The following is a 19,764-nucleotide window of genomic DNA, read 5'->3' on the forward strand; positions in this document are numbered from 1 at the left end:
CCTGGCTGGCTCAGTGAGTGGGACTATTGACCTCCGGATTGTGATGAGGTCAAGCCCCACGTTGGCCTTGAGCCTACTCAGAAAAACAACAACAACAAACGTGATCCTTTGGAGACTGGATGGGAGAAAACAGTGTACATCTTTAAAATTTTGTTTTACCATTAAAGTAATCAATGTTATAGTTTGAATAAGTGTTATAGATTAGACTGTAGCATTTATTGTAGTATTGCATAATTTTTATAATCGCACTGTGTTCATGTGTTTTTAAAGAAATACATAATTAAGGATTTAAGGGTAAATGGCATCAAGTCCTTCAACTTGCAGATGGTTCAGGAAACAATAACATTTAGAGAGAATGTTGGAGCAAGTGGTGTAAAATGTTGACGAGAATCTAGACATCTGTGCAGGATGCACAGAATGTGTTTATTTTTGCAACTTTATTGTAAGGATGAAATTATTTCAAAATAATAAGAAAGAACAGAGAGAGAGGTACCTGGGTGCCTCCTTGGTTAAGCTTCCGACTCTTGATTTCAGCCCAGGTCTTGATCCTCAGGGTCGTGAGTTTAAGCCCTGTGTTGGGCTCTGTCATTTTTTAAAAGTTGTTTAAAAATAAATAAATAACGCAGAGAGCATGGTATTGAACAACAACAACAACAAAAGTTCATGGAAGTTATCTACAGCAAAATAAAGTGAGGTGTCATTACAGAGACAAACCACCAAAAACTATAATACCTGGGTAGTGATAGCATTTGTGCAGGAGAAATGGAAGGAAGCAACAGAACATCTGGCAACCCCAAAAGAACCACCAGTTGCTTCTAGATAGTTTAGAGGGTATGTTTGAGAACAGCTAGAAATTAGGAGTGGTTTTACCAAACTAGTCAGTATAGAAGTTCTGGAATGAGGTATGGTCTGTCTGGATCAATCGAGAGAGTAACCATAGAATAGTTTGAAGAGGGAAAGTACAGGATTAGGGTAATGAGTTGGTTAGTAATAAAGAGAACACTGAAGAATTTGGAAGTAGCCAATATAAAAAGACAACCATTAACCCTAGGGCTAAGAGAGAGTGCCCAAGGAAGAGTCTTCCTCTTCCCCCATCCCTACCAGACCTTGTTAGAAAGGGCTTAGTTGTGGCTCACTGAATGACAGAAGAGTTGTTGAAGTGCTTCTCCTAGGAACATACTGAAAATCCTGGCCCCTTGAGGTCTTGGTAAAGTTGTTCACATGTCCCTGCTACCAAAACCAGTCAAGTCAAAGTTCACTCACACTTTAGAACCTGGCTTAGCAGGAACTGGGTGCTGCAGGAGCCTGCTGACTAAGCACACTGGAATAAAAAGAAAATCTTTCTCTTGGTCTCTGCTGACAAAAAGTTAACCTGCCAGCTAGCAAAGGAAAAAAATGTAAGTGCCTGGACACATTTACACAGAGTGAGCAGAAAGGATGACTTTGGACTAAGAAGCGAGAAGTTGATAAATAGCACTGAGTACTACCATTGTTTGTATTAACCAGCCAATATTCCCTTCTAGAATGTAAACTATCAGAAATAGAATCCAGATTGAGCTGCAGAGATGGAAACAAAGAGAACGTTTAGATAAAAGGAAAGAAGGTAGGGATGACAGCCAGGACATGAAAGAAACTAAGGCACCATATTTTTGAATACTATAAAAATAACAGAAGAGAGAGCTCTAAAGCTTGATGTTAGAAAAGCTATCTTGATCCACATTCACAAAAACTGAATGTAAATGAACACAAAGGATCAAAAGAATAAGGAACAGAATAGCATCCTTACAGACAGTGCAAAGTATACCTGTACAGCATTTCCAAAAAACATAACCATTTTAAAATTTACTGTTACTACAATATTACTTAAAATATTTTAAAATTTAAATGATCCTAAGAGAATGGCATAAGGACAGTCTAAACCAGAAAAACTCAAGGTGCTAGAAATCAGGAAATAATTTGAAATTTGAGAAAAATGGAGGCTAAAGAACACAAGAGAATAGTCCATGTTTTTCAAGAATTAGAAGAGGACAGAAATTTCATGTTTTTTTTTTTTTTTTTACAACTTTTTTTTAAAGATTTTGTTTATTACAGTATTTGGGGGAGTAGCAGTGGGAGAGAAAGAATAAGACTCTACTGAGTGCAGAGCCCGGTATAGGGCTCGATCCCATGATCCTGAGACCATGATCTGAGCCAAAATCAAGAGTTGGACACTTAACTGGCTAAGCCACCTAGGCCCCCCAGAAGAAAATTTTCAAGTGAGGGAGAAACAGATTAAAAGTTAGAATTGGGGCAGCCCGGGTGGCTTGGTGGTTTAGCGCTGCCTTCGGCCGAGGGTGTAATCCTGGGGTCCTAGGATCGAGTCCCTTGTTGGGCTCCCTGCATGGAGCCTGCTTCTCCCTCTGCCTGTGTCTCTGCCTCTCTCTGTGTCTCTCTCATGAATAAATAAATGAAAAATATTTTAAAAAGGGGGGGGTTTAAAAAGAATAAAAGTTAGACTTGAGGGGGCACAGTCAGTTAAGTGACTGACTTGGTTTCATCTTGGGGTTGTAGGATCAAGCCCAAGTGGGGCTCCACACTCAGGAATCTGCTTGATATTCTCCCTCTCCCTCTGCCCCTCTCCACTCCTTGTGTATGTGCACGTTCTCTCTCTCCTCCCTCTCAAGTCTTTTTTAAAAAAAGCTAGAATTGAGGAGCTCATGACTCTGTCTCAGTCTTGAGCTCAAGCCCCACACTGGGGGTAGAGTTTACTTAATAAAAAATGTTATAATGCATCATTGTTTTTAAAATAATAATAAAAGTTAGAATTGAGAAATGATACATAGTTGGCCAAAAAAGAAAGATTATATATATATAAGATATATATATAGAAAAGATTATATATATATATAAGATATATAATATCCTATACACACAGAAAAAACAGCTTTTTAAAGGCTAAAAATTATAATTCAAGATAGCTTTCTGAAATACAGTAAGATTTGAAGCTATGAATTGAAAGGATATAGCTAGAACAGCCAGTACCTACATAGGCTTATAAAATGCTAGGCTCAAGTGAAAAAGAAAACTATCCTTTGAGCATCAAGTCCAAGTAACTTATAGGAGAAAGAAAATCAGACTTTGACAAAGTTTTATAACAGAAGTCAATGGAATAAGAATTACAGTACTCAAAATGTTAGCCAACAATTTATACTCTTAGCACACTAATCTTCAGTTATAAAAGTCACAAATACACTTGGGTGACTCAGTCTATTGAACTGACGACTCTTGATTTTGTCTCAGGTCATGATCTCGGTACTGTGCGATCAAGCACCCCATCTGGCTCCATGCTCAGCAGAGAGTCAGCTTGAGATTCTCTCCCTTTCCCCCTTCCCCGACTCATGCTTTCTCTGTAAAAATGAGTAAATAAATCTTTAAAAAAATAATAAAAGTCACAAAAAGCCGTGAGAATTTGGAATATTGTTCCCAAGACTTTTTCCTGAGGCAAGTGTTAGACAACAAGCCTCAGACAAGGAAACTAACCAGAAAAATAAAAGGGTGGAAAATAATATTTGATTAATTGTAGAACTAAATAAGAGTTAAAAGACTTTAGCATGTAATAGCTATGGACTCAGTCTAGAAAAAGCATAACTTTATAATGGGAGAATGGGGAGAGCCTATACAAACTACCATTTTATTAGTCATATTGGTAGCGTAATGTTGATATCGTTACTCTGATACTGTTGTGTGCAGTACAGGATGGAATGATTGAATATAATATTCCATACCTTGAGAATCAGGATTCTTGGCATAGAAGAAAGGAAGTATAGATAGATGTTTGGTAAAAACTCAAGTTTCTCAGTATATATTAGAAATATCAATAAGAGGTCATGATATATTTTATCTTTGAAAATGTATGTATGGGGATGCTCCAGTGGTTGAGCGTCTGCCTTTGGCCCAGGGCATGATCCTGGAATCCTGGGATCAAGTCCCACATCAGGCTCCCTGCGTGGAGCCTGCTTCTCCCTCTGCTTGTGTCTCTCTCTCTCATAAATAAATAAAATCTTTTTTGAAAAATGGAAATGCATATATGTAGATTCTGTCCAGTGAAAAGACCTAAAAACTGACCAGCCCCTTAGCAGTTAGCATTGTTAGTGCCCAGACCGTAGTCTTGAAATACCATTTCTGGACAGGATATTTGTAAGATAAGCTTGGGATATTTTGTCATACTACATAGCAAAGAAGTAATTAAAAACTACTAGAGTTGTATCAAAAGAATTCAGAAGGGACACCTGGGTGGCTCAGCAGTTGAGCATCTGCCTTCAACTCGGCATGATCCTGGGATTCCGGGATCCCGGGATTCAGGGATTGAGTCCCACATCAGGCTCGCTGCAGGGAACCTGCTTCTCCCTCTGCATATGTCTCTGCCTCTCTGTGTGTCTCTCATGAATAAATAAATAAAATCTTTTTAAAAAAGTAAAAGGATTCAGAAGCCAAATTGAAGAGGTTCCCACTGGCCAAATACAAATATTTCATACATCAGTTAAAGATACTGATTAAATTTGTGAGTTCACAGTGATACCTCACCTTAGAAACAAGCACGTAGTCTACCTATCCCTCTGGATTGAACCACTAAGTCACCAAATAGATGAGAGGAGGTTCCTTATGGAAGGATACTAGCTAATAAAGAAGGAATGACAAAACTGGAAGATCATCATTTTGCAGCTTGTAGTGAGTTTTAGTTTTAGGCCATGAGCATCTATGTCTGCCAACATCACAAAAAGAAGCATAATCAGACACTATGTGTCTCCTAATGGAAGAACCCAAAACTAGTAAGAAGCTGCCTTGCAAAAATAAAGATGTGTGTAGAAGGGTTCTATAGTCTTGAACCAACTACCAGTTTATAGGGAATACAGAGGGGTAAGATTTTTTTAAGTAACCTGTAGGTTAAGAGAATTAATAGATGTTTTTTGGAGACAAAACTCATTTTGAGGGATATGACCTCGGGTGGTAAAAGAAAGCAAAGAAGTGATCACTATAGGTGAGGTAATGGTTATTTTTAGAGGCGAGGTAGGTTTGTTTTGATTTTTGTTGGTTTTTTATTTGTTTTTTTGAATGAAGCTTATAAAATGTTTCTGGTTTGGCTGGTAATATTCTGTTGCTTAAACTGAGTGACCCGAGTGGTGATTACAAGAACTTTTGCCCATTTGTTTTCTGCATTTTTTTTTTTTGTATCTGTGTTACATTTTACTATTTTAAAAAATCAGTGGAAAGAAAAGATACCATATAAATAGGGGCAGTATCTCTGAATACCCTAAATAGAATGTGACTAAGAACACAAGCAAATTAAAATAGGAAAATACAGCTTTTATCCATGGGACTCCTGCTACCTATGTTTTCCATCCAGAAGAGTGTATTTATCTGTCCTTCATATTTTGTCACTAATTTGTCCATTTAAATATGAGTTGGTTGTTCAGTATGTATGTATCTGTGCTTGTTCTGTGCTTGTGGTGCTCACCTTGATGTATTGTACACACCTGGGGCTCCATCCCTGGAGAATTTTTTATTCAGAAGCCCCATAGTGGAGTCTGGGCATCTTTCTGTTTGTTTAATGTTCTGTGTGTAATCGTACTGAAAAGCTATTTTCCTACTCTATTACACATTATAAAGTTTGGGCATGGACACCAGTATCATACTCACACCTCCTGTACAGTTCGTTAAGTCCAGTTTATTGCTCTTAACTTTTCCATCCTTTCCCTCATCTCTTTCTCTATTCCTGTTACATTCATTACTATCCTGAACTATGGAATTGGTCTCCTCTAATGGTCTCCTAGTTGATGTTTAAACCTCTCAAACACATCCTTCAAGCTGCTACTGGACTGTTGTAAACTAAATGACTATGGATTATATTAACTGCATGAAAGATGGATCTTCAATATCTACAGAATAAAATTTAGTCTTCCTGAAAAATCTGGCTCTTGCCTATTTTGCCAGACCTCTCTTTCACCACAGAAAGGAAGGTCCCTTCCTTCCCTAGTACTAATCATTCTAAACTATTTGCAGATCTCTGAATATTTTTCATACTTTCCTGTCTGGGTATTCATTGAGCAATATGATCCTGGAATCACTTTTCCAGCTTTGGAATTCATCTTTTAAGGATTCTTCTTAGTCCATCAAACCTCTAATGAAACCTTTTCTGATAGCACTTCTTTCACATGGAATTGGCTATTCCTTCTTCCCTAATAATAAATTTTTATCATAGACCCTGTAACCTTTTACTGTGCTTATTTGTCTACAAGTGTATATCTTTGTAGTGGGGACTGTGACTCTTGCGGGCACAGAGGCTCTTCTTAACGGTCTTAATTGCCTTTGTATTCCTAGCACAGTCCCAGCCTGGCACGTGGTCTGCTTCTGCCATAAAGCAGTCTTAGAAAAACTACACATACTACACATTTCCCTGACCAGATTGTCCTTAAATCTGAGAAAAGTGATCTACATTCTTGTCCGTTCAGTTTTCTGTGCCTCCTTATTTGACGTGCATATCCTATCAGAAGATGAGAACTTGCACATTTAGTCTGTTTATTTAAAAAAATTTTTTTTAATCCTCTTACGTTAAAGGAAATGAAACCAAAGAGAACCTGAGATTAATGTAAGATCTATTGGTTTAGCATTTTGATATCTTCTGCTCAGTTGTTGATTCTGAATACAGCGTTAAATATGTGCTGCTGATACATAATTATCAGATAGGTTCCATGGTGATGGCTACTTTGTGAAAAGTGCCAAAATGATTAGCTTTCTTTATCAACCATTAATATCCCTTTTTTCCTAGCCTTCTTTGAATCCAGAAGCTGGCAAACAGAATCAGCCATGCAGACCTATTGGGACCCCTTCTGGAGTGTGGGGTAGGTAGATTTTGCCATTTTAAAGGCACAATTTTACATTTTTCTTAGCATGGAGAGGAGCAAAAATTCTTTATCTCTTTTTTGTTTGTTTCTTTCTCTTTTTTCTTCATCTCATCCATTTGCACATGGTAACTAACACCTGTTACATCTCTTACTCTGCCCACCCAGAATACCATTGAAATATAATGGTAGTGGAGTCATAATACAGATAATTGAGAGCTTGTAGAGCCCTGAATTTGAAAGCAGATTTTAAGCAAAGGGAGAATTATCTAAAGCTTGTAAGAAGTAATGTTTAATTAACATTGCTAATTCATTTGTAAACAATTAAATTGAATTTTATGAGTTATAATTATCTCCTAAATATTTGGTAGGCAAATATAATGGTATATTCTAAGCATTCATTCATATTAGTCTTCTGAAATGTTCTTTGAAAGGCTGTATAATACTACATCCTGTAGATGATTTTGTTCAACCAGGTTCCAGTAGTTGAGGATATTTTTTTGTTTGGGGGGTTAAGGGGCAGGTTTGGCAGTTATAAATGTTGCTTGTTGTAGAGGGCTGGATAAAAACATAAATACACACGATTATGTGTACATGTTGGGAATAATTAGCCTTATAAAAAATTAAGAGACAAATCAGTGTATTTCATACCAAATGTAATCTGTAGTTTTGGAATTGTTGGCATTTACAAATGAGACTCTCCTAGTCCCTACATTAGACCTATTCAGTAGTTAGGAATCTTATTAGGAAGGCTTTAATATATCTAAGTACTGGTTTTGAATCTTGAACTATAGGATTAAAGGTGCCTGTTGTACTGTTTCCCCTTTGTTAATAGTGTAAAGCTTTGCTTCACTTTGCCTCATCAGAAGGTCCCAAGGTAGCCTCCTTTCCCCAATTTCCACATCTCTCTCCATTCTCATACTGACAGGAACTGTCACCCTTGGATACATTCTTGTTTGGTGTGTGCCTGAGTGAACACATCATACACTAGACAAGTTATGCCCCTAAAGGATTACTAACACTTTTGGGCTTCCTGGTTGATTTATGAATTTAGATTCATGTGCTGCCTTTTTCCTATAATTCCCAAGTATTGTCATTTTCAAGAATACCTGTTAAGTGCACACCAGGAAATGTTTGTCCCTCAGTCTCAAGTGACAGCTCTTTGTTGAAAGTGAGGACTTCATATTAACTGTGCCTCATGTTAACCATTATTTGACGTTCTTTTGTCTCTTCACTATTTTGTCTCACAGAAAACCCACCTAGTGCCAAGCAACCCTCCAAAATGCTAGTCATCAAAAAAGTTTCCAAAGAAGATCCTTCTGCTGCCTTCTCCGCTGCATTCACCTCACCAGGATCTCACCATGCAAATGGGAACAAATCATCAACCATGGTTCCAAGTGTCTATAAGAACCTGGTTCCTAAGCCTGCACCACCTCCTTCCAAGGTATGATTTGGAATCCATGTAAGAACCTTCTATAGCAGAGGTCTGGAAACCAGGAAAAATTTTAGTAAATTTATTTTTTTCCCGTTGAATCATTCACCAGATATTCATTCAATATCTAATATATGTGTAGTATTTTACTCTGTCTCCAAACTCTCTACTTCTAACTGGATTTTTAATAGGCTTCTCATACTCATCAGCTTTATCTCATAAACCTGCTTCTTCTCTGCTGTTTCCATGCTGTTTCCATTAAAAGCATCAACATCCATCTGATCACTTAGCTGATTCTCTAGATTGGCTTCTTATTTCCTCCTCCTCCTTACTCATTCCCCTCTACCAAGCAATTATAAATTCCCTGTTTGTTATTCCCTCTATGATGTTCTATGCCCTTGTTACCTCCCGGTACTATTGTAGTGCACCCTACTATTTCCTCATCTCTCTATATTCATTTTGCACAGAACTGCCAGAATGATCATCCTAAAACAATTTGAATATATGACATCCTTTCCTCAATCACTTCAGCAGTCCCAAACCGTCTATAGCAGGGTTTGGTAAACTTTTTCTATAAAGAGCCAGATAATATTTTAGGCTTTGCTGGTCACATATGACATACAGTTTTTGTTATATTTTTCCTTTCTTTTCTTTTTCTTTTTTTTCTGATTTTTGTTTCCTTTACAACACTTGAAAAATATAAAAAGTATTTTTTAGCTCATGGGCCATATAGAAACAAGCCTCATACCCATGGGTATTCCTTGTCAACCCTGTTGCTACAGTACAGTACAAGTCAAACTCCTTCGCCAGTGGCATGTATAATTCTTTATACTCTAAGCCTAATCCATCTTTTATATTTTACTACCTCTTCTTTCTCTTATGTAGGAAATTATTCATCCTTCAAATTCATGCCATTTGCTCTGTGAATCCTTTTCTATCACACACATCTAAAGATCTCATTAATCTTTATATCTCTGAATAGCACTCTGTCTCTTATCATAATATCTATAACACTTTATTGCATCTCTTTATTTCCTCACTTGTAATCTCCTTAAGGGCAGCCTTCAGGTCCTTTTCATATTTGTATCCCTAGCACCCTCACAAAAGCACATAATAATTGCTTTAATGAATTGTAGCCACCATACACAAGTAATTAGAATTTACTTGGTTGGCAGCCCCGGTGGCACAGCGGTTTAGCGCTGCCTGCACCCTGGGGTGTGATCCTGGAGACCCAGGATCAAGTCCCACACCGGGCTCCCTGCATCTCCATCTGCCTGTGACTCAGGCTCTCTCTCTCTCTCTCTCTCTCTCTCTCTGAATAAATAAATAAAATCTTTTTAAAAAATAGAATTTACTTTGTTATTGAGAGGGAAACTAATGAGCATTTATTCATTTTCCTCTGTGTGTAAGCAGTGTTTGGTGGTTCTGAGTAATACAAAGAAGTAACAACATTGGTTGTGACTCTCCATGAACTGAAAGTCTAATTGGGATAAGATATAACAATATAAAAGGTCGTGTGATTATGCATAAAATAAAATAGTAACAGATGCTAATAACAAATTCTTTTTTTTTTTTTTTTTAATTTTTATTTATGATAGTCACAGAGAGAGAGAGAGAGAGAGAGGAAGAGACACACAGGCAGAGGGAGAAGCAGGCTCCATGCACCAGGAGCCCGACGTGGGATTCAATCCCGGGTCTCCAGGATCACGCCCTGGGCCAAAGGCAGGCGCTAAACCGCTGCGCCACCCAGGGATCCCAACAAATTCTAAATAGACTTAGAATAACTAAATGAATTAAACATTAGTGTTCAGTCAGTTCAGAGGATCAAGATCAGTTCAGATTATGACCATTGAGGAAAATTTTGCTGAAAATTTGTCATTTGAACTGACTTTTGGAGGATGGTCCAGATTTGAATAGGCAGAAAAAAGTCTGGAGAGTATTGCAGATCATAAGAGAAGCTTAAAGAAGTTAAATACAAGTTCTGAAACCAGAAAACACTGGACATATTTGGGGATTGTAAATGATCATTAATTACTCCTGTGAGCACTAGGGAAATATCCAGACAAGAGGTCCTTATCCTAGTGGTAATGAATGAAGCTTTCGGGCAACCCCGGCGCCCCAGCAGTTTAGCACCGCCTGCAGCCCGGAGTGGGATCCTGGAGACCCAGGATCGAGTCCCATGTCGGGCTCCTTGCATGGAGCCTGCTTCTCCCTCTGCCTGTGTCTCTGCCTCTCTCTCTCTCTCTCTCTCTCTCTCTCTCTCTCTGTATGTCTCTCATGAATGAATAAATAAAATCTTTTAAAAAATAAATAAATAAAGAGTGGGAAAATAAAAGTTGGAGGAATATTAAATAATTTATAAATATTAAGAAAATAATGATATAGTCAGTGGGGCTAAGAAACTAATTCAGACATCAAAAAAAAATAGCATGCTATCACAAAAATTTGGGTGGATGAGTTTAAGATAGCAACTGGGTTTGTCAACACTTGACAAATGCTGCTATCAGGTTGAGGAAAGTAACTGATAAAGGGTTTTTGACCTTAGTGCTTGGAAAGGTTTAGGTGACCTTGAGTTGAGGTTTTAGGAGAGTAGTATAGGGATGAAACAAGATCTCAGGGGGTTCTGGAATTATGTGGGTGGAAGTGGAGGTAGTGGCAACTTTGAGATTTGAAAATAAAAGTAAATAGAATGTAGGTGATGGGAAAGTTAAGTGAAAGGATGAAGAAAATATAGGAAGAAGCCCTTGAGGGGCACCTGGGTGGCTCAGTGGTTGAGCGTCTGCCTTTGGCTCAGGTCATGATCCCGGGGCCCTAGGATCGAATCCCACATCAGGCTCCCTGCAGAGAACCTGCTTCTCCCTCTGCCTGTGTCTCTCATGAATGAATGAATGAATGATCTTTAAAAAAAGAAGAAGAAGCCCTTGAGGGCAACTTGGAGTATACTTGAAAGAGTTCATTAAAGGATCATGGCCTAGGAAGAAATGAGTGGGAATAAAACTGATTCATGAGTGGATTTATCTTTGAAAGGGTGTAAGATACTTGTTTGTCTGATATAGAAGGGAAAGAATGTGAATGTAAGTCAAGAGAGTACTGCCTAGGAAACAGTATGGCGTGGAAATTAACAGCAGGTCTCTGGAGTAGATAGAGTCCACTTTGCACCTTTTTTTTTTTTTTTTTTTAAGATTTTATTTATTTATTGGAGAGAGAAATAGCGTAAGAGACCATGAGTAGCAGGGAAAGGAAGAAGCAGACTCCTTACTGAATGGGGAACCCAACGTGGGGCTCAATCCTAGGACCCGAGGATCATGACCTAAGCTAAAGGCAAACACTTAATGGACTGAGCCACTCAGGCATCCCCTCTTTGCACCTTCTTTGTGATATGACCGTGGGCAAGTTTATAAGTGCTAAGTCTCTGTTTTATCATCTATACAATGGGATAGTAGTACCTATTTTTTTTAAGTTTTTGTGAGGTATAAATGAGTTTTTTTGGGTTTTTTTTTTAAGATTTTATTTATTTATTCATGAGAGACACAGAGAGAGAAAGAGAGGCAGAGACACAGGCAGAGGGAGAAGCAGGGAGTCCAATGTGGGACTCGATCCCAGGATTCCAGGATCACACCCTGAGCTGAAGGCAGCCGCTCAACCACTGAGCCATCCAGGCATCCCAATACATCTTTTTAAAAAGAAAAAGGGGGGCAGCCCCGGTGGCGCAGCGGTTTGGCACCACCTGCAGCCTAGGGTGTGATCCTGGAGACCCATGATCGAGTCCCACATCGGGCTCCCTGCATGGAACCTGCGTCTCCCTCTCCGTCTCCCTGTGTCTCTGCCTCTCTCTGTGTGTCTATGAATAAATAAATAAAATCTTTAAAAAATAAAAAATAAAAATAATAAAAAGAAAAAAGGAATTTTCCAGCTGCACAATGGTGCCCAGCCATAATTGGGACCAGGACCATAGTGACAGAATGGTCCTAGACCCCACAGGCCAAGCAGAGAAGGGAGCAAACCAGATTATCTTGCCATTTACTTGCCCACCCTGGCCTAGAAATAGCTTCCTGTCGTTGAAGTTCCTGGAAAACAGCTTTTTTTTTTTTTTTTTCCTTTTTCTAAGAATTGGGATTATGGGGCACATGTGAATTTGAGAGGCAATATTTTCTAAACTTACTGGACTGCAAAATGTTCTCTTTTTATGGTGTGTTTGTTAACCTCTGATGTAATCCTGATTTTTAGTTTTTAAAGAATTTTTAGGGCAGCCCGGGTGGCTCAGCAGTTTAGTGCCACCTTCAGCCCAGGGCCTGATCCTGGAGACCTGGGATTGATTGGGCTCCCTGCATGGAGACTGCTTCTCCCCCTGCATAAATGCTTTAACAAATGGCATAGTGAAGAAAACTGTTGAACTTTACTCTCCTCAGCATCTCCCACACTTACCGAACCAGAGCTCTCTTTGAGTATACCTATTAATAACCCAGGACACTTCTGGTTCCCATCTGCTTTTTTCCTTCAAGTGTCTAACCTCAGAAAGAGATTGCATACCTCCCAAACATGTTAAGATGGGTAAGCTTTAGTACTCGTGTCCCCACGTAACATTTTACTCGCTTCATGTGATCTTCCAGGCTGAGCTTCTGTCTCCATACGTGGTCTGATTTGTTCTTTCTTCCCACATAGCCCAGTGCATGGAAAGCTAACAGAATGGAACACAAATCAGGATCCCTTTCCTCTGGCCGGGAGTCCGCCTTTACCAGTCCAATCTCTGTTACCAAACCAGTACTGGCTGGTGGCGCAGTTTTAAGCTCTCCTAAAGAGGTGAGTTGAGGGACACCTGGGTGGCTGAGCGGTTGAGCATCTGCCTTCAGCTCAGGGCGTGATCCTGGAGACCTGGGATCGAGTCCCACGTCAGGCTCCCTGCATGGAGCCTGCTTCTCTCTGTGCCTGTGTCTCTGCCTCTCTCTCTCTTTCTCTGTGTTTCTCATGAATAAATAAATATTTTTTTAAAAAATAAAAAAAATAAAGAGGTGAGTTGAAGATAAGGCCAAGCAGCCTTTTCTGCAATTGCCAATTTGCCATTTACTAAAACTAAGATACACAGTGTGACATGTACAGCTCTAATTCCATTTCTTTTGTAGTGTGCTTAGCCCAGAGATGGGCAGTAGCTGAGTAGAGTAGTCTCTGTGTGGTAGACTGGGTCCAGCCTGTGGCAGACTGGCATTGTGGCTCGAGTCTGTAAAAAGATCAGAGGTGCTGTATAAGCCATCCAGTCTTAACTGCAAAAACCCTGTGAAGCTGAAGTCTGTTTAAATGAAAAGGATAGTTTATTTTTGGTTTAAAACAAAACAAAACACAGTGATAATTAGGCTACCAGATTCCAGAAATTAATACCATGTAGAAGTGACCCAGAGAATCCCAGTTCTTGCTGTTTGCTATCAGGAACAACCTCTTTGTGTTATTTGCCCAGAGTCCCTCCAGCACTACTCCTCCAATTGAGATCAGCTCCTCTCGCCTGACCAAGCTGACCCGCCGAACTACCGACAGGAAGAGTGAGTTTTTGAAGACTCTAAAGGATGACCGGAATGGAGACTTCTCAGAGAACAGAGACTGTGACAAGCTGGAGGATGTAAGAGCATAAGGTTTTTCTGGGGCAGCATAGGGATTTTCCTGTGTTGTATATGTGCTTTCTTAAAGTCTTGAATGGGTTAGTGCTGTAAAAAGTTGATAAATTACAGAAGCTTTTATCAGGATTATATTTAATTGCAGTATAATAAAATCTGAAAAATAGCATAAAACAAGAGGGAGGTTTTTTTATATCCCACAACAAGAAAGTTAGAAGTTGCAGGCTAGGGCAGCCTGGGTGGCTCAGCGGTTTAGCGCCACCTTCGGCCCAGGGTGTGATCCTGGGGAACCGGGATCGAGTCCCACATCGGGCTCCCTGCATGGAACCTGCTTCTCCCTCTGCCTGTGTCTCTGCACCTCTCTCTGTGTCTCTCATGAATAAATAAATAAAATCTTTAAAAAACAAAAAACAAAGAAGTTGCAGGCTAAGAGATTAAGCTCATTGGGATTATCAGAAAGCTTACAACTTGGGATGCCTGGGTGGCTCAGCTATTGAGCATCTGCCTTTGGCTCAGAGCATGATCCCAGGGTCCTGGGATCAAGTCCTGCATCAGGTTCCCTTCAGAGCCTGCTTCTCCCTCTGCCAGTGTCTCTGCCCCTCTCTCAGTCTCTCACGAAGAAAGAAAGAGAGAGAGAGAGAGAGGGAGGGAGGGAGAGAGAGGAAGGGAGGGAGGGAGGGAGAAAGAAAGAAAGAAAGAAAGAAAGAAAGAAAGAAAGAAAGAAAGAAAGAAAGAAAGAAAGAAAAAGAGAGAGAGAGAAAGAAAGAAAGAAAGAAAGAAAGAAAGAAAGAAAGAAAGAAAGAAAGAAGAAAGAGAAAGAAAGAAAGAAAAAGAAAGAAAGAAAAAGAAAACTTACAACTTTTGATCACCTTGGGCTAGAGTGGTTTTGCCCTCTATACTTCCCCTCTATATTCTGGTTAAGGAAAGGACAGGAAGCCAAAAACCTGAAGGAAGATCATGTCTGTCCTTTTTTTAAATGCTTTCTTAAAAGCTACACCCTGCAATGAGCACAACATTGGCCCACTGTCAGATGGCAGCTCCTAGTTGCAAAAGACTCTAGGAAGGTGAACTTTTTGAAGTTGAACACAGTAGTTCTCTAGTCCAAATTGTTAAGACTAGAGCATTGATACTGCATTAGTATCAATTCACATCTACCACCATTGACATAACCTGAAGTTAAGATCCTGACTAGTTGGTAAACTTTAGAAATCTTAGTAAGATAAGCAAATCCTCTTTTTTTTTTTAGATTTATTTATTCATGAGAGAGAGAGAGGCAGAGACACAGGTAGAGGGAGAAGCAGGCTCCATGCAGGGAGCCCGATGCAAGACTCGATCCCGGGACTCCAGGGTCACACCCTGGGCTGAAGGCAGGTGCCAAACCAGTGAGCCACCCAGGGATCCCCACAAATCCTCATTTTTAAATGGGGAAAACTTGTGGGCTAAAGTTGTTTTCTGGAGAGCGCTTTCCTCAGTTCTGACTCCTTAATCTTATAGATTATGTATCTTGCCACAAAGGATCATTAAACCAAGTGTGTCCTTTCTTATTTCAGTTGGAAGACAACAGCACACCTGAACCAAAGGAAAATGGTGAGGAAGGCTGTCATCAGAATGGTCTTACTCTCCCTGTGGAGGAGGAAGGGGAAGTACTCTCACACTCTCTGGAAGCAGAGCACAGGTAAGTGAAGATCAGATCACAGGGCATGCTGTGTATGGCCTTTAAGGAGCTTGAACATCCTAAGGCATGTCATATTGAGTCTAGCCTACAAAGAGAAGTGTCTATGGGCACCATAACCTGTTCTCTTTTTATGCCCCAGCTTGGTCTGTTGCCCACTGGGCTTTCCTGTACAGATTTGCCAGCTTTGCTTTCCAAGGTTTTCATGTAGTTTAGTTTCAGACTCTGTTTATAACTCCATTTGGAGAGGGGAACTTGTTTTCTAGGACTGTTGTGCTGGCCCTTGGACCCTCCTAGCCCAAGTGATCCATTGTAAGGATCACTTTATAGGGCCTTGGGAGGTATAAGATCCCCATGGATGGAGCTTATTCTTTAAATGAGGGTCTTAAACACAGAGCTGCCAACGGTTTGGGCACCTGGATAGCAGATGGGGGGCCTGCCATGTGTGGCAGTACCTTCCTGAAAGGAAGTTCCTATCCGGTAGAACTTTAGGAGTCAGCAAGATCACAAGAGTATGAAGGAGACCACATTGCCATGAAATTGAGAGAACTTAGTTACATGTGGAGATGTGCTAATTTGCTTACAAAAGACAAAAGTGAGATTTCTTTCTTTGTTCTGTCTGTCAGAGAGGGCCCTTACACTTTGGCTCCTATGCAGTCTTATTTTCTGCTGCTGCTACTATCTCCTGTCTATAGCTCTTACGCTCTGGAAAGAACAACTGTGGAGATCCCTCGTTTAATTCAAACAACTAAGTAGCCATAATTAAAGCTTATCCCACTGGGGAGGGGCACGTGGGTGGCTGTCAGTTGGACGGCCAACTCTTGATTTTGGTTCAGGTCATGATCTGGGGGTCCTAGAGTTGAGCCCTGCATCAGGCTCACTCAGCAGAAAGCTTGAGGATTCTCTCCCTTCCCTCCCTGCTCCCCCTCCCCCGTGCTCATATACTTTGTCTCTTTTAGACTCTTTTCTCTCAAATAAATTAATTAATTTGGGAAAAAAAAAGAAAGCTTATCCTACTGGGGAGAAAAGAAAAATTTAAGGGACTACCATTGCCCCTGGGTGAGTTAATTTTCTCTGGAAAGTTGTGGGCTTCCCACTTGTGCTGAAAGGTGTCATATTTTCTTTGCCTGACCTCCCTCTACCAGGTTATTGAAAGCAATGGGATGGCAGGAATATCCCGAAAATGATGAGAATTGCCTCCCCCTCACAGAAGATGAGCTCAGAGAGTTCCACATGAAAACAGAGCAGGTATGTCCTAAACTTTTCCTGGAGACCTGTTAAGGATGAGGAAAGAAAGGAACCAGGACAGTCCTTGCACTTGGCCCCAGTTTAGTGTGAGAGAAGGAGCTTGGAAAAGAAAATGTAAATTAAGTTGCCATAGAAGAAATACAGAGGAACGTATCACTGCCTAGGCAGTAGGGATCTCCAGTAGTGGACAGAAGAACTAGGTCAGGCTAGCAGATCTCAGAAATTAGTATGTTCTTTCATCGTGGCAGCTCTACCCCCTTATCAGAGCCACAAGGCTGTGTTCCAGAGTTAGGGGCTGACCTGGGTCTCTAGGGAAGCAGACTCGTCCTCCCCTGCCTCCGGCCCTGAGGTTTGCCTCTGATACTCTCTGGAGCCAAGAAACAGCCTATTTGAATTTATTCAACAAATAGTTGGATTCTTTTTGTGGGTGAGACACTGCCAGGTCCTAGAGTATATAGCAGTGAACAAGATAAATGGAGTCTGCAGACCTCTTGGATTTTACATTCTGGTGCTATTTATATTTATATTTTATTTATATTTATGGTATTTATATTTAAAGGACAGGGATCACTGGGTGGCGCAGCGGTTTGGCGCCTGCCTTTGGCCCAGGGCGCGATCCTGGAGACCCGGGATCGAATCCCGCATCAGGCTCCCGGTGCATGGAGCCTGCTTCTCCCTCTGCCTGAGTCTCTGCCTCTCTCTCTTTCTCTCTCTGTGACTATCATAAATAAATAAAAATTTAAAAAAAAGGACAAATAACAATGTATTAAGTCCTATAAAGAGAAATTATGGTTGACATAAAGACTTTGCTACTCAGAACTACTCCCTTGATCCTTGTCATCATCTGAAACCCTACCTACTGAGTCAGAATCTGCATTTTCTTTTTAAGATTTTATTGATCCATGAGAGACACAGAGAGAGAGAGAGACAGGCAGAGGGAGAAGCAGGCTCCATGCAGGGAGCCCGATGCAGGACTCGATCCCGGGACTCCAGGATCACACCGTGAGCAGAAGGCAGACACTCAACCGCTGAGCCACCCAGGCGTCCCAGAATCTGCATTTTAAAAAAAGATTCATAGGTGATTGATTTGCACATTAAAGTTTGAAAAGCGGGCAGCCTGGGTGGTGGCTCAGCGATTTGGCGCCTGCCTTCAGTGCAGGGTGTGATCCTGGAGATCCGGGATCGAGTCCCACATCGCGCTCCCTACATGGAGCCTGCTTCTCCCTCTTCCTCTTTCTCTGTCTCTCATGAATAAATAAATAAAAAATAATTAAAAATAAAAAATAAAGTTTGAAAAGCACAGCTATAAGAAATCTTGAATCTCTTAGAAGGGCCCCCTCTTGGGACACCTGGGTGGCTCAGCTGTTGGGCAGTCTGTCTGGTCTGCCTTTGGCCCAGGGCATGATCCTGGAGACCCGGGATTAAGTCTCACGTCAGGCTCCCTGCACGGAGCCTGCTTCTCCCTCTGCCTGTGTCTCTGTGTCTCTCATGAATAAATAAATCTTTTTTTTTTTTTTTTTTTTTTTTAAAGAGGGGCCGCCTCTATATTCTGTCTAGAATTTTGAGTACTGGCCTTTTCCAGGGCCCGCTGCCACTGTAGTTTTTGACAGTTTTCTCTTTTTCCTGTGCTAACCGTAGCTGAGAAGAAACGGCTTTGGGAAGAATGGCTTTTTGCAGAGCCGCGGTTCCAGCCTGTTCTCCGCTTGGAGAAGCACTTGTAAAGCAGAGTTTGAGGACTCAGACACGGAAACCAGTAGCAGCGAAACATCTGATGACGATGCCTGGAAGTAGGCATATAAACGCTCACAAATCTGACCCAGTGAACTCAGCTTGTGTGTTTAGGGAGTATACAAAAGAAATCGTTCTTTTCCTTTTCTTATGTTGTTGAATACTTCATGCACAAGGGAAATAATCATATCCCAAAGAGAGAGCAATTGGCTTGTTTAGCTTTTGTTGTTGTTGTTCTTCCCTGTTATCTGCTTAATAGAAGTTTGTGTGATGGGAAAGAATTTTTAAATACACACATACACACAGACACAGTATATATGGGGCGATGCACAGGTGGGAGCTGGCTGTGCAGAGAGGAGGAGACACCGGTCTGCAGCGACAGCTTCTACTACCAGCCCTTGGGGCACTCACCCCTGTGCTCAAGCAATCATTGTCAATGACAAAGTGACTATTGAAGTTATAATTGTATTAAATTAATGCTAATAATTTGGATATTTTATTTTATTTTTGGCTGCTCGGGTAACGTTAGCCCTTAACCAAGCATACATGGTTTTTTCTTTCTTCTTTCTCTTTCTTTCTTTCTTTTCCTTTTTGGGTACAGCTGTAAAATATTTGGATATAGGAAATGTTGTGTTATTCTTGCAGCCTTGATATTCAGGGTGGATTGTAAAATATAAATTTTTGTGAGATTTCAAAGATTAGATTATTTGATAACATTATTTACAGATTTAAAAGATGTGGTTATCACAAGTCTGTTGAGGGGAAAAACTACTGCATAAAATAACTAACTTGGAATAAATATTTTGCATCAGTTTGGATTGTCTTGTGTAAGAAGTATATTTCCTTTAAAATTAGATGAGTGGATTCTTTGGGGGAAATACTTTCAGAAGTCTGAAGGAAGTCTGAATTCAGACACAGCTGTTTCTCCTTTTAGCAGATACTTTTTTGATGCAGAAAAACTTGTGCAATAAATTATCAGTAATAAAATCAGAAACCCAAGTTTCCTTCCTGAAACTGATTTTCACTTGCCTGGGTATGTATCACTGTGCCTATTTTAAGGAAGGCCTGTACCTCAATTTTCCTGCTAAATAAGAACACGGGAAAGCCTGTGCTGTCTGGGTGACCAGTAGAGGAGGCACAGTTTCCATGCAAAGTTCACTTCCCAGCAGTCTCTTTACAGCCCTGGCATTTTGCAAAGCTCTG

General features: G+C 40.4%; 1 protein-coding gene across 4 annotated transcripts in view; it reads left to right on the forward strand.

Moving 5' to 3' along the window:
• GPBP1L1 (GC-rich promoter binding protein 1 like 1) overlaps positions 1 to 19,379 on the forward strand; it is a 61,538-nt gene extending 42,159 nt beyond the window's left edge. For all 4 annotated transcript variants that reach the window (XM_025420266.3, XM_025420268.3, XM_025420265.3 and 1 more), the window contains exons 6-12: positions 6,806 to 6,878; positions 8,129 to 8,322; positions 12,973 to 13,110; positions 13,760 to 13,918; positions 15,464 to 15,588; positions 16,731 to 16,833; positions 18,472 to 19,379. In XM_025420266.3, the coding sequence (XP_025276051.1) occupies positions 6,806 to 6,878; positions 8,129 to 8,322; positions 12,973 to 13,110; positions 13,760 to 13,918; positions 15,464 to 15,588; positions 16,731 to 16,833; positions 18,472 to 18,624 (945 nt within the window). In that variant the 3' untranslated portion in view covers positions 18,625 to 19,379. The remainder of the gene's footprint in view (positions 1 to 6,805; positions 6,879 to 8,128; positions 8,323 to 12,972; positions 13,111 to 13,759; positions 13,919 to 15,463; positions 15,589 to 16,730; positions 16,834 to 18,471) is intronic.
• Positions 19,380 to 19,764: the final 385 nt, after the last annotated feature.

This window comes from Canis lupus, chromosome 15 (assembly GCF_003254725.2).
Source record: "Canis lupus dingo isolate Sandy chromosome 15, ASM325472v2, whole genome shotgun sequence".
NCBI classification, from domain to species: Eukaryota; Metazoa; Chordata; class Mammalia; order Carnivora; family Canidae; genus Canis; species Canis lupus.